The sequence below is a fragment of the Gorilla gorilla genome, chromosome 4 (assembly GCF_029281585.2).
Source record: "Gorilla gorilla gorilla isolate KB3781 chromosome 4, NHGRI_mGorGor1-v2.1_pri, whole genome shotgun sequence".
NCBI lineage: Eukaryota > Metazoa > Chordata > Mammalia > Primates > Hominidae > Gorilla > Gorilla gorilla.
This window is the reverse complement of record NC_073228.2, coordinates 113,135,516-113,148,567: the sequence shown is the minus strand read 5'-3', so window position 1 is coordinate 113,148,567 and position 13,052 is coordinate 113,135,516. Positions and strand designations below refer to the sequence as shown.

The 13,052-nt window shown below is 37.8% G+C and overlaps 1 protein-coding gene across 1 annotated transcript in view; it reads left to right on the top strand.

The window, feature by feature from the left end:
- Positions 1-12,310, top strand: part of PJA2 (praja ring finger ubiquitin ligase 2) — a 71,382-nt gene extending 59,072 nt beyond the window's left edge. The window contains exons 8-10 of the mRNA XM_031011140.3: positions 4,947-5,061; positions 5,456-5,577; positions 9,663-12,310. Of these exons, the coding sequence (XP_030867000.1) occupies positions 4,947-5,061; positions 5,456-5,577; positions 9,663-9,788 (363 nt within the window). The 3' untranslated portion in view covers positions 9,789-12,310. The remainder of the gene's footprint in view (positions 1-4,946; positions 5,062-5,455; positions 5,578-9,662) is intronic.
- Positions 12,311-13,052: the final 742 nt, after the last annotated feature.

The following is a 13,052-nucleotide window of genomic DNA, read 5'->3' as shown; positions in this document are numbered from 1 at the left end:
CATATAAGGAGCAGCCACCACCTGTCAGGCAAAGCTAGGACAACCCAAGGAAGAGTCCCTAGTCCATCTCAGGGCTGAGGTCACCTTGATGGAAATGGCACAGCTGTGGCTTGCTGTATGAGAGAGAAGTCACTTGGGTATGTGCTGGTGAAACTTGCTGGAAGTCAGCTCTCTTAGGGTGCTGAGGAAAGCTATTCGTAGGAAGGTGTCTAACTGGAAGCGCTGTGCTGCAGAACTGTCCAACATGGATGCTGGGGGAGGCTGCCACCTACTAAGTGCATTACAGGAACTGGCTGCTAGAGAAGCTGTGTGCACTGAGTCTAGTGCTAGAGAAAGCCACAAACATCACTCTAGTCCCAGTGTGCTCTGTCAAGCAAGCACACTGGGACAGAAGGAAGGCCCTTTCCTCCAGCAGTGTTCTTCAACATCCTCTGTGAACAAAGCTTAGCATCATGCCAGCTGTTAGGAGGGAAAGTATTTAAACAGCCCAGATTTTCACAGAGCTGACACAATAGTGAATTTGGATTTGTGGAGCAATAATTCCATAAATGGAACATTCCAGCACTTTGATAACTTGGCTTCCATATATACCTTTCAATGCACATTTAAATTTCCATCCATCAATAGAATTGTATTTCCACCCAACAAAATACAGCTATTACTACAAATGAAGTTTCACCCATTCCCCAGAATGAGCAGATGGCTAGTTCCAAGAGGCATTGTATCCATCACTAGTTATGCATTACTCCACACATTCATAGTAACACTGAATATTCTCTTATATAAAGACTAAATTGCAAGTTTAACTTCCAACAACTGGCATATTGAAATAGAAATGGGAAAGAGGAAAAGTAAACTGTTAACATATAAATAAGCACATACATAAAACAAGCACATAAAATATGCAAAATTACTAATCCTTGTTCTGTATTTGCTCATGAGACTGTGAATGATAGCTATAACTTCCTTCTTCCATGACCCAGTCATATTTTCCCTGCCCTCAGCCAGAAGCTCACTCAGCTGGTTAGGATTCTTTACTTGGTAGAGTAACCCAGACCTACACTGTTTATATCTTCAGTTCTTTCTTTTTTTGTCTGCTGTAGTTCTGGTAACTTTACTGTTGGGCATGAAAGCAGTAAGAGATTCACACTCCACGTGAGATTATCACAGGGTTTTCAAGCAGAGGAAGCCTAGTCTGTGGAGGGCACACTATTTCTACTGGTAACAGGAGGCTCAGAGTGACTTGGGGATTCAAAGTTATCAGTTTCCTCAGAGTTCAGCCAGATGTCTTCATTCCAGGTTTCAGAATCTTATTCCTTAACCAATCAATGGTAAAACTTTTGAGAAATTTGATGAGACTAAGAAGTCAACTCTAATTTTCATTTAGCAATCCACACAATTACATTTTGTGTTTGATTTTTAGGAGCAAGAGCATCTTTTAGGGCTGTCGTGGATGCTTTCTGGCTCTCATACCCTATTGTGAGGTTTAAGAGACCTGAGTTTGTAATTTTTTTCTGTAAGTGCACAAGGGCACTCTTAATAATCCATCTCACATCACGATTTTTACAGTTAGATCACTGTTGCCGTAAGATCAAGTATAGCAGCTATCTGGGCTTTCAAGACACATGCTTCAGTTGGACCTTCATCACTGTCAACCACAGTGATACCTTGATTAATTGTGATGCCACTACAGACTATGGATTAATAGCATCCCATTCTCATTGGCAAGGAGCTCAGCACTGAGCTCAAGCTCAACAGGTGTAACCAAACCAACCCCCAAATCTTTTTCTTGCCAGTTCTGTGTCCTGGGACCACTCTTAATATGAATTCTATACCAGTCTGAGTTCAGTCCCAAGAGAGAGAAATACAGTAATTTGAACAGGGAAAATTTACTGTAAATATTAACTGCAACAGAAGTTTAGAATACCAAGGGATTGGCTAGTAGGAAGTAAAGCAAACTCTAAAGAATATATAGGATTAGCAGATTTAAGAAACAGCTTTAGGGCTGAGATAGAGCACTCTACTTCCCTCCCGTCTAAGGCTGAGAGCCAGACCTTATTGGGAAGGACACAGCCATGGCTTATGGAGGAGTATTTATGGTACTGTGCTGGCAGAACTTGCTGGAAATTTGCCTTCTGGAACATGGCAAAAATCTGCCCTCTGGGGCAAGAGAAACTTCACAGTGATGTGACCAAGCCCCTAGGTACTCTGCTGCAGAACCACCTAAGATGAGTACAAGGAGAAGCTGCTGGCAACCTTGTCCTGTAATTACCAGTTACTGGATAAGCAGCATGTGCTTCAAGAGCCAGGCACTGGAGAAGCCACCCACACTGGAGGAGTCTGATGCTGGAGAAGCCATCTGTGCACAGGGAAGCCTGGCACACTGCAGGGGCAAGCCCAAGGGAACCATGAAGCAAAGTCCTTTCCTTGTGTCTCTCCAGCACCTTCTACTGACAAAACTTAAAATCATGTCAGCTAACAAAAGGAAAAATATTTAAAAGGCCCAAATCTGTTTTCAGAGGGCAGAAATGAAAGGTGTATTTGGAGCTGAGAAGCAATAATTCAATTACTGGAACAGTGTTTCTTTCTTTTTGCAGTGTTTCTCTGCATATCCAGAGTCAAATTTGGTCTTCAATAATATTAACTATGTTTATTAACTCTTTGTGAACCCTTTTGCTTTTTCCTTTTTTAGTCCTGATTTTGCTTTGGGCTTGGCCCAAGGCAAGTTGTAATCCCTATTATAAGTCATCTCAAATTCTTTTTGGGAATATCTATGGTAGGACCTTAGGCATGTATAAATATTATGTTTGCCATCCAAAAGAATAGAGTGTTAGCTAAGCTATCAGGCAGAATTCTTCTTCTATATGGGAAACCTGGCTTGTTCATTTTTTTTATTATGGTAAAATAAACATAACATAAAATTTACTATTGCTACAGTTTTTTAAAGTGTACAGTTCAGTGTAATCAAGTGTATTCACATTGCTGTAAACAGTAACTCCCCATTTTCCCATCTCTCCAGCCCCTGGCAACCACCATTCTGTTTTCTGTCTCAATGAATTTGACTACTTTAGGTATCTCATGTAAGAATCATACAGTACTTATCCTTCTGTGACTGGCTTATTTCATTTAGCATAATGTCTTCAAGGTTCATCCATGTCATGGCATGTGTTAGAATTTCCTTCCTTTTCAAGGCGGAGTAATATTTCACTGTATGTGTACATCACATTTTGCATATTCATCCATCCATCAATGAACAGTTGATTTGCTTCCACCTTTTGGCTCTTGTGAATAATGCTGCAGTGAACATGGGTGTACAGATACTTGTTTTAGTCCCTGTTTTCAGTTCTTTTTGGGTGTATACCCAGAACTAGAATTGCTGGATTATGTGATAATTCTGTTTTTAATTTTGAGGAACTGTTGGGCTGTTTTCTGTAGCAGCTGTAATATTCTGCACTCCAACCAGGAGGGGCGGCCCAGTTTTGATAGTTGTCAAATTTCCTTCAGGTTTTTCATCCCTAAAAAGAAGCCAAGGTCTTTCGTAGCTCCATGATCTTATGATGCTGTAATTAGGATATAATACTAACAAGTAATAATTAAACTGTGTAATACCAATTCTTTGAATACAGTAGCAGTTCAGAAAGATACTAGTGCAGTCTAGGACCACTGACATAGGCCTCATGGAAGAGACAGGACTTATGCAGTCCCTGAGGGAGTGATAGGACTTAAAGGATGGACAGAAAGCACCAGGCAGGGGAAGCAGCATGTGCACCAAGAGCAAGTAATTGTACAGGTTGCAGACAAAAAGACGAAAGTCTCAACTGCCGTTCTAGTCTAATTAGAACCAGAAAGGATGAGGATGACGCATCCCCGATGATCGCATGATCTGATGTTGTTTCCATCCTTCTTAGAACAGTAATTTGACACAGATATTTGAACCTGTAAATGAAATTCACAACCCAGATAACCTAGTAATACTTGTGAGCTGGTAATGTGGGTGCGCCAAATCCATGCCAGTAGTAGATGTAGCCATTCAGGAGTGCATTATTTGATTCCATACCTGGAGCTTCTAGTAGCCTCAGCCACATTTTATCTTTCATGAAGTGAACCTTTCCAAAATGTTTATTACTTTCTTTCATGTTATTGATCTCACATAGGAACCAATAGTTGGAAAAAGTAACCACTCCTTCAAAATATAAATATGGAAAAGTAGATGATTATTGAGACAAGGTAGATTTTTTTTTTTTTTTTTTTGAGACAGAGTCTCGCTCTGTCACCCAGGCTGGAGTGCATGGTGATCTCAGCTCACTGCAACCTCTGCCTCCCAGGATCAAGTGATTCTTCTGCCTCAGTCTCCCCAGTAGCTGGGATTATAGGCACACACTACCACGACCTGCCTTTTTTTTTTTTTTTGAGATGGAGTTTCGTTCTTGTTGCTCAGGCTGGAGTGCAATGGCATGATCTCGGCTCATTACAACCTCTACCTCATGGGTTCAAGCAATTCTCCTGCCTCAGCCTCCCAAGTAGCTGGGATTACAGGCATGTGCCACCACACCCTGCTAATTTTGTATTTTTTTTTTTTTTTTTTACTAGAGACGGGATTTCACCATGTTGGTCAGGCTGTCTTGAACTCCTGACCTCAAGTGACCCGCCCCGCCTCGGCCTCCCAAAGTGCTGGGATTACAGGCATGAGCCATCGCGCCCGGCCGAGACAAGGTATATTTTTATTTCACATGTAGAAAGTTGGGCTCTGCGTGTATATTTAATGTTTTGGTTTGTTGGTGATGGTGGTAGTTCCTTCTGAAGAGGCAAAAGGAGCAAAGGACTAAAGCAAAAGAAACTAACAAAAAGAGAATAATGGTGATATAATTTTGGAGATACCCTAAAAATAGTTTTCTGTTACTGTTTTAAAGTATTTCTAACAAAGAACTGTACCTTTTGTTTTTCAGACTGCTCTGGCCCATTTAGAGTCTCTTGCAGTGGATGTTGAGGTGGCCAATCCACCAGCCAGTAAGGAAAGCATTGATGGTCTTCCAGAGACCCTTGTTCTTGAAGATCACACTGGTAAGGGCAAAGTTGATCTCAAATGTTGAAGAACACATTGTACATTTAAGTATATTATCAATATACCTAGATAATTAAATACTTGATTATTAGAAACTTTCACTCGATTTTTTTTTATAGAAACCAGATGCTCACAAACTTTCACCTAGTACAAGAATATTTTTAATTTTCAAGTGATAGGCTGAGACAAATGTTCCTCTGTCAGCTTTTTTACAAAGCAGTATTTATTAGATTCCAAATTGCCAAGTATTAGACAGAAATGCCTGCCAATTAACTGGTCAAAGACTGGCTCTTTCGTCTTTCAGAGGTGTCTTCTGTGAGTATAATATGTTGCTTTTCAGTTTTATTAAAATTGAATTACGTGTGATTGACCTGAATTATTTGTTGTTTTCAGCTATTGGTCAGGAACAATGCTGTCCAATCTGTTGCAGTGAGTATATTAAGGATGATATAGCAACAGAGTTGCCCTGTCACCATTTCTTTCACAAACCTTGTGTCTCAATTTGGCTACAAAAGGTGAGTGATAGAATAATTAATTTAAAAATTTAAAAATTAATACTTTAATAGTGTCTTCTGCAAGTGAATAATAGTATCTTTTTTTTTTTCTTTTTTTTTTTTTTGTGAGACAGAGTTTCGCTCTTGTCACCTAGGCTGGAGTGCAGTGGTTCGATCTCGGCTCACTGCAACCTCTGCCTCCAGGGTTCAAGCGATTCTCCTGCCTCAGCCTCCCAAGTAGCTGGGATTACAGGCACCCACCACCAAGCCCAGCTAATTTTTTGTATTTTTAGTAGAGACAGAGTTTCGCCATGTTGGTCAGGCTGGTCTCGAACTCCTGACCTCAGGTGATCCGCCTGCCTCAGCCTCCCAAAGTGCTGGGATTTCAGGCATGAGCCACCACGCCCAGCCAATAGTAGTATCTTTTAAACCTGTTTTATTTAGCCGCAAATTTGTAGTACTTTTTAATTCATTGTTAAAAACCTGATTGCATTTAATGATTACAGATCAGGGATAATATGGAAATATTTTATTTTACTAACATTGTCTAAAAATATAGACAATAATAACAACATGTTTTTAATCATTTTAGGAAGTGATTAAATATTTGAAAATTCATTTTAGAATAAAACTGATTAGAATTTTAATCATAACCCTGAAATTTGGTGTTTTCAAAAGTATCTAAAGCAGAGAAGCCTTTGGCACTACTCAAAGTACTATAACAATATACAGCTATTCTGCTAATACAGGTTGGTGTTTCTGAAATGTATATGAGAGATACTTAATAACCTACCAAGTAGCTCCTATTCCAGTTTTTATATATTGTCTTCAAATATTTACCCAATAAATCTTAAGCATATTTGAATTATTTAAATAAAGGAAGTGTTTTATTTCAGTCTTCTCTGTGAACTCTATTTTTGCATAAAGGATATTTACCATCCAGTTCACTAGGAATTCCCAAGTCACTTTCCCAAATTATCTACTTAGGAATACAACTCCCTTTCTTCCCTATAACCAGTGCTTTTTTTCTCCTTCCCTTTTCCCATTCCTTTCCTTCCTTCCCTCTCTTTCCTTTTCCTTTCTTTGCTGTTCCTCTATTTCTATTTGCCACTTCATTCTTCTCAAAATTCCACTTAAAATCTCTGAAATCCAGTTTAGAAATGTTCACTGTTCTTTTATAAAATATCTCTGTATGAGATAACCCATAGTGCCTGTCAGGTAGTAAGTGCCCAGTAAATATTTTACAAATCATATCAGATGAAAGCTATTATTAGAAATTAGAGGCGTTTTTATTTTATTAACAACAAAATCACAAATAAAAACTTATGGTGCAAGATACAAAGACCAGCTAGCAGTTTTCAGTAAACAGCACGTGCTAATGTGTATTATTTGAGGAGTATTGTCTGCATAGAGATAATGTGTGTCTCAAGTCTCATGAGACTTCCTGGTATTCTGGATTGAGGTATAATGCTGGATTCTGAATTAGTTTTAAAATACTGCTTTCCTTGCTCTCTCCCTTCTCCCAGAACATAATTTGGGAAATAATATTTTAGGTGATTTTTCTTGACCTGTTTATCTGGCATTTTGTTAATACAGCCTAGATGGCTGTGCTGTACAATATACCAACCTCTAGTGTTTTTATAAGAGTTGAAGTAGGTAATCCGTGATGAATTTAATGTAGTGTTTGGCACATAGTAAACATACAGTATAGGAAAAGTAATGGTAGACTTATTACTAATGAAAGTTAGAATTCAGTAGAAAATGACTTTTTCAGTGTCTGTACATGATGGTGGTAGTAGTGGAAGTAGGTGTTATTAAAATTATTGGGGAAGCAGAAAATGCAGAGCCACCAACTCTTAAAATTTTTGAGCATGGCTGAGTCTGTGAGGTCCATTCCCTCATTTCATTTCTACTCCCATACATTAGACCTTCAACCCTTGTTGTCTTAACTACTATTGTAGTGACCTACTTTATTTCCTTACTTCCTTTTCATTTCTTTTTTATTTGCATAAATCTGTGGGGTATATGTGCAACTTTGTTACATGCATAGGTTATGTAGTGGTCAAGTCAGGGCTTTTAGGATATCCCATCACCTGGATAACATACATTATACCCATTAACTAATTTCTCATCATCTTCCCCTCTTCCTATCCCCTCACTCTTCCAAATCTTCATTATCTATCATGCCATCATTAAAGGCATTTTCTGAAATGTAGTTCTGATAATGTACTTCCCTTCTCATAAAAGAAAGAGAGGGACCTCCAGTCACCTGTGGAATAATCTGAAGTTTTAATCTTGACATTCAAGGCCTTCTGTGATTTAGACCCCAACCTGTTTCTTCAGATTTACTTTTCTGTACACTTGCTCATGTTTCTATGCATTTGCTCCTGAAGTCTGGCATGATTTTTCCCTATACCATCTATAAGATTAGATGATATAGGTAGGTGCAGTTTAAATTCCACCTTTTCTGTCCTTAATAAATGCTGTCTTTAAATTCCCATGATAGCTTCAGAGACTTAAGAAGCAGTGTTTTGTGTGCCTGCTGTGTGTCAGTCACTGTTAGATGATTCCTCTTTAATGATTCATGATTTCTCCTTTAATCCTCACAGTACTTTAGGACTTATTGTTATCTTTATTCCTGTTTTCTAATGATTGTTACTTGTCTAAGTTTAAATAGCTAGTATGTAGTTCATCAAGACCACACTCATCTATTTGACTCTAAAATGTTATTGTTGGGGCCCAATCTGTATGGCAAGTACACAGTAAATGTTTGCTGAAATGAAATTTTTTTTTTTTTTTTTTTTGAGACGGAGTCTCACTCTGTCGCCCAGGCTGGAGTGCAATGGTGCTGTCTCAGCTCACTGCAACCTCCGCCTCCCGGGTTCAAGCAATTCTCCTGCCTCAGCCTCCCGAGTAGCTGGGACTAAAGGCGCACGCTGCCACGCTCAGCTAATTTTTTGTATTTTAGTACAGATGGGGTTTCACCATGTTGCTCAGGCTGGTTGCGAACTCCTGAGCTCAGGCAGTCTGTCCACCTCGGCCTCCCAAAGTGCTGGGATTACAGGCATGAGCCACCGTGCCTGGCCTGAAATGGATTCTTAAACGGTAAACGTAATATATGTTGTACAGCCTTGAATTATACTTGAGACTTTGCTGTAACACAAAGTAACAGTCTCTTCAGTTTTTCTCCTGTCAGGAAATACCTTAGTGTGAAGCCTTTCCTGCTTTTTTTCTGGGGAGAATGTTCCCAAGATACAGTTCTTTGTTGCCTTCAACAGCATGATATCTTCAGCCTCCCTTCCAGCAGGGAGTTCTCTTTGGGAAAAAGACCAGATTTGCAAGGGGATAATCTGTTATCAGATAACGTAGCTCTATAATCGTCCATTGGTCCTAGAATGTTGTGCTTCTAGTATAACTGCTTTCCCCTTCCCACCTTCTCTCCAAGGTCTGTGGTTGATTGTTTTGTCATTTAGAAGGCACCTAACACTCTTATCTCTTTTTGGAAAGAAATGTCATGGCTTAGAAAGAAAGTCTGAAGTCCAACTGCTTTGACATATCTGTGCTACCCTAAAATGAGGCTTTAATTTGCCATCGACCTACGTTAATTCATCGTAGACCTTCTTTAATTCACACCAAATCATAAATGATAAATAAATCATAAATGATTTGGTGTGAATTAAAGTAGGTCTGTGGTTTCTCTAGTAAACGCATAATAGACTAAATAATGATAATTCAGATTATTGTTGAGCTAAACTCTGACCTCCATGTGGACATGTGCCATGATTCTTTGCTCACCCTCTGCCATTGCATCACTGCTGAGTTTAGCAGCTCTTAATTAAAACTCACTAAATTGAGGAGGATGAATGACCTTAAAGATATGAACATGAATAAGAGACATCATTTACCCTCAAAGAAACTAGAGTCTGATTGGGCACAGAGGAAAAGGTTATTAAAATTATGTCTTTCTGCATTGTGTGGATTTGACGTTTGTTTTTTGTTGTTAAGAGTCTTATTATTAGGATAATGATACTGTTTTTTCTTTATTAAGTTACTTGTGTGGCAGTTAAGATGATTCTGGTGGCTCTTAACATTTTTTTTTTCTCCAGTCGGGAACATGCCCTGTGTGCCGCCGTCATTTCCCACCTGCGGTTATTGAAGCATCTGCAGCTCCTTCCTCTGAGCCTGATCCTGATGCCCCACCTTCAAATGACAGTATTGCAGAAGCGCCCTAAACCTTGACGGTTGAAATGAGATCAGTGTATCGAAGTAAATCTGCAAATTCCTTCTAAATTTCATGTGCAAATAATTATATATAAATATATTTAAAAATGCTATATATAGTATATGCCATAGTTTAGAAAGAATATTAACCTTTCTAAACTAAATTTAGGTTTGCAGAAAGTATTAAACATTTTCAAGCTGAATGTTGAGACAGTGCATCCATTTTCTTTAGTTGAATATGTTTGTATTAATTGTAAAGCCAAGCTTATCAGTTGACTCTCTCCAGAATAAATAATCATCTGTGTGGCATACGTTATTGGCTTTGTCTGTAATACTGCCACTAAGTGATTATAATTAAGCTGTCCTGTTTGCATCAAATGTAAAGACTGTGTTCACAACAGTAGTAAAATTTGGTTTCATTGGAAATGAAACAAATTCTAAAGTATGCTTTTTCACTAGTCCCTTTGGTTTTGCTATATCATAACCTCTTGGCTCATATGCTGAGAAATTTTTCAGAAAGTCCATTTTTGTTTAAAATTAGGACTTTTCAGAATGCCAAATGAAGGCTAAAATTTTGGCCAGAACATTACAAAAGTTTTAAATCGTAGACGTAACTCCCCCTGAAATAAAGTTAGGTAGTAAAATCCTTAATGAAACCAGTGGATGTGCTTAACGTAAGGTTAGTAAAGCATACAAAGAATCTAGTGTGCTCAGGGCTTGGTACAATGAGCTGAATTAGATGGCCTTATGAAACTCTTTCTAACCTCTTACCCAACCTGTTTCTCCTTGGTTAAAATTATACTTGAAGGCCCAGAACACTCATGGCACATTTGTTTAATATTGGTTATAGTTAGTTTAAGGTAATTTTGCTTCTACAGTATTTTGGAAGGTCTGAAAACTTGCACAGGGTCATCTTTGTAATTATATAACCCCAAACTAAGATGCACAATGTCTCCTTCAGGTGATCACACACAGTAGACGAGTATGTGCAAACATGGACATAATAGTTCACTTACAAATGTGATTTGATGTTAACACTAGAGAATGATGACTGTAGAACATTTGAGCAAGTAAAATAGTAAAGCACATAGTGAGTGTACGTCCATCTAACTGGTACATTGATAATTTAGTTTGGGCACATAAAAGGAATATTTATATGGCTTCCCAAATGCAGAGTTACATCTTATTTGTGTATTTCTCTGAGTATTTATATCCCGTCTCCTTTTTTCATTCTTAAAAATAAATGAATTTTCACTGTTGGCACATATGAGGCTTAAATATAAGGAACATAACACTTGCATTCTAATTTTTGCATATATTGTAAATGTGTCTGGTATTTACAGCAAAATACTGTGTATCCTTTTATGGGTAAAACAAAAGTGAACATTGCATGCATGTAATGTGATGAATTTGTAATTTAGGAGTTCTTTGGGGCTTCTGTGACTTTGGAAATGCTTACATTCAGGCCTTAATGTTGCATTAGCTAGCATGTTTTCCCTCTGATGTATATAGTCACTGTTGTATAAACTAATCTTTGCTTGTTTTCTACTCTGTGATCTTTCCATATCATATTTCATTAATGATCAGTTAGTGTCAAGGAGTCAAAACAGATTAAAATTAATTTCATGTGTATATGGTGGAAATTTGTGGCCAGTGTGATTTTTGTTTGTTTCCTTTTAAGTACTGTTGATCAGTTGTGACATTTACTGGTTAAACTTACGTTGCTAAAGATTTCTCTATAATAAGCCACACATTATATTTAGACTATATTAAGGGACCTTGGTTTTCTTCTAGATAGCAGCTGTCCCAAAGAAAATATTTCTTCTTTGTCTGTTAAGATTTAGCTATTATCTGCCAGTTGTTAAGAGGTTTTGGTTCCAAACTCAACCAGCAATGTTGAGAGCTGAACTTAAGATAGCTGTTGTACTTTTTGCTTTCCATCTGTTACTGTCCTTCATTCTTGGCTCCCTACTATCTATAAACAGCTGCTGTGAAGGAGAAAAGTTGAATAAGAGTTGGCTTAAATTTTAAAAAGGAAAAAGAAAATTGAAGTTTTAGGATTTTCATGGTAACAAGCTCTGGTATAAGCTAAGGCTGGCAAGTTCAGATACTAAAATATTATTTGATCATATCTTGGATCCTTTTGAAAAAGTTAAGACTATATGAAGGTAAATTAGAAATAAGTATGAATATTAATAAAATAACATTTATCTTATTTCTCTATTTTATGTTGTGACTTAACCTAATTTTATTTTTTTAACATTTTCTTATTTCTTATAATATGAATGCTGATATTTAAAGGTAGATCTATGTGGTATTCTTTGTGTTTCTTAATTGTTTAACTCTTAAGATTATTTGTGATCTGGATTTATGTATTTGTTAGATACATACGAATTGTTAAAATGGAATGCAAGTTTTTCAAAAGCCCAGGTCTAAATGTAATGGTTGGTTTATTGTTCTATAACCCCAGCCCATCATTTTCTGTGTAAATCATAAACAATAAACAGAATATACTCGGTGGTCATTTCTAATATTTAATTGTGTAATTGTATCACTTCTATAATGTAACCCCTGAAGGATTTAGAGTTAATGACAGATAACACTACTGAGCATGTGATGTTAAAAGTCCTTGAACTATAATCTAAGAAAGCCCTAGAAAGAGCCAGACAGAAGTAGTTGATGGACTTCCTACTGCTGGAGGGTCTCTAAGTCCTTGCCCTCTCCTCCCTGACACCCTTAGCTATCCCGTAGGTTTCAGGAGAACCTGATTTCCACACTGACTCCGGACTGCAGAAACCCTTAATAAGGAAGGGAGCCCACCTCACGTCAGTGGTTTTCTCCAAATCAGGCATGGAAATATTAAATCTAACTGTTTAGCAAGATTCCTTGTGGTTCTCAAACAGTTCAGAGAACTCAGTCATTTCAGAAGGGTCAATTGGGTGCTGATAAATTACGCAATTCAATTAGACAAAGACTAGCCAGGCATGGTGGTACGCACCTATAATCCCAGCTATTCAGGAGGCTTGAGGCAGGAGGATTGGTTGAGACCAGGAGTTTAAGAGCAACCTGGGCAACATAGTGAGACCCTGTCTCAAAAAAATTTACAAAGTTGGATGAAAACTAACCATTTTGTTTAGATGCTTAGAAAGTTTAGAATTCTGATTCTCCTCTAATAGATTAAATATGTACTAGAAAAATAGTCTCAGAGCTGGAAACATCAGTGGTATACCTCTACTGTTGATGTTTTTATAATTTCATCATCATTTTCATTCAGC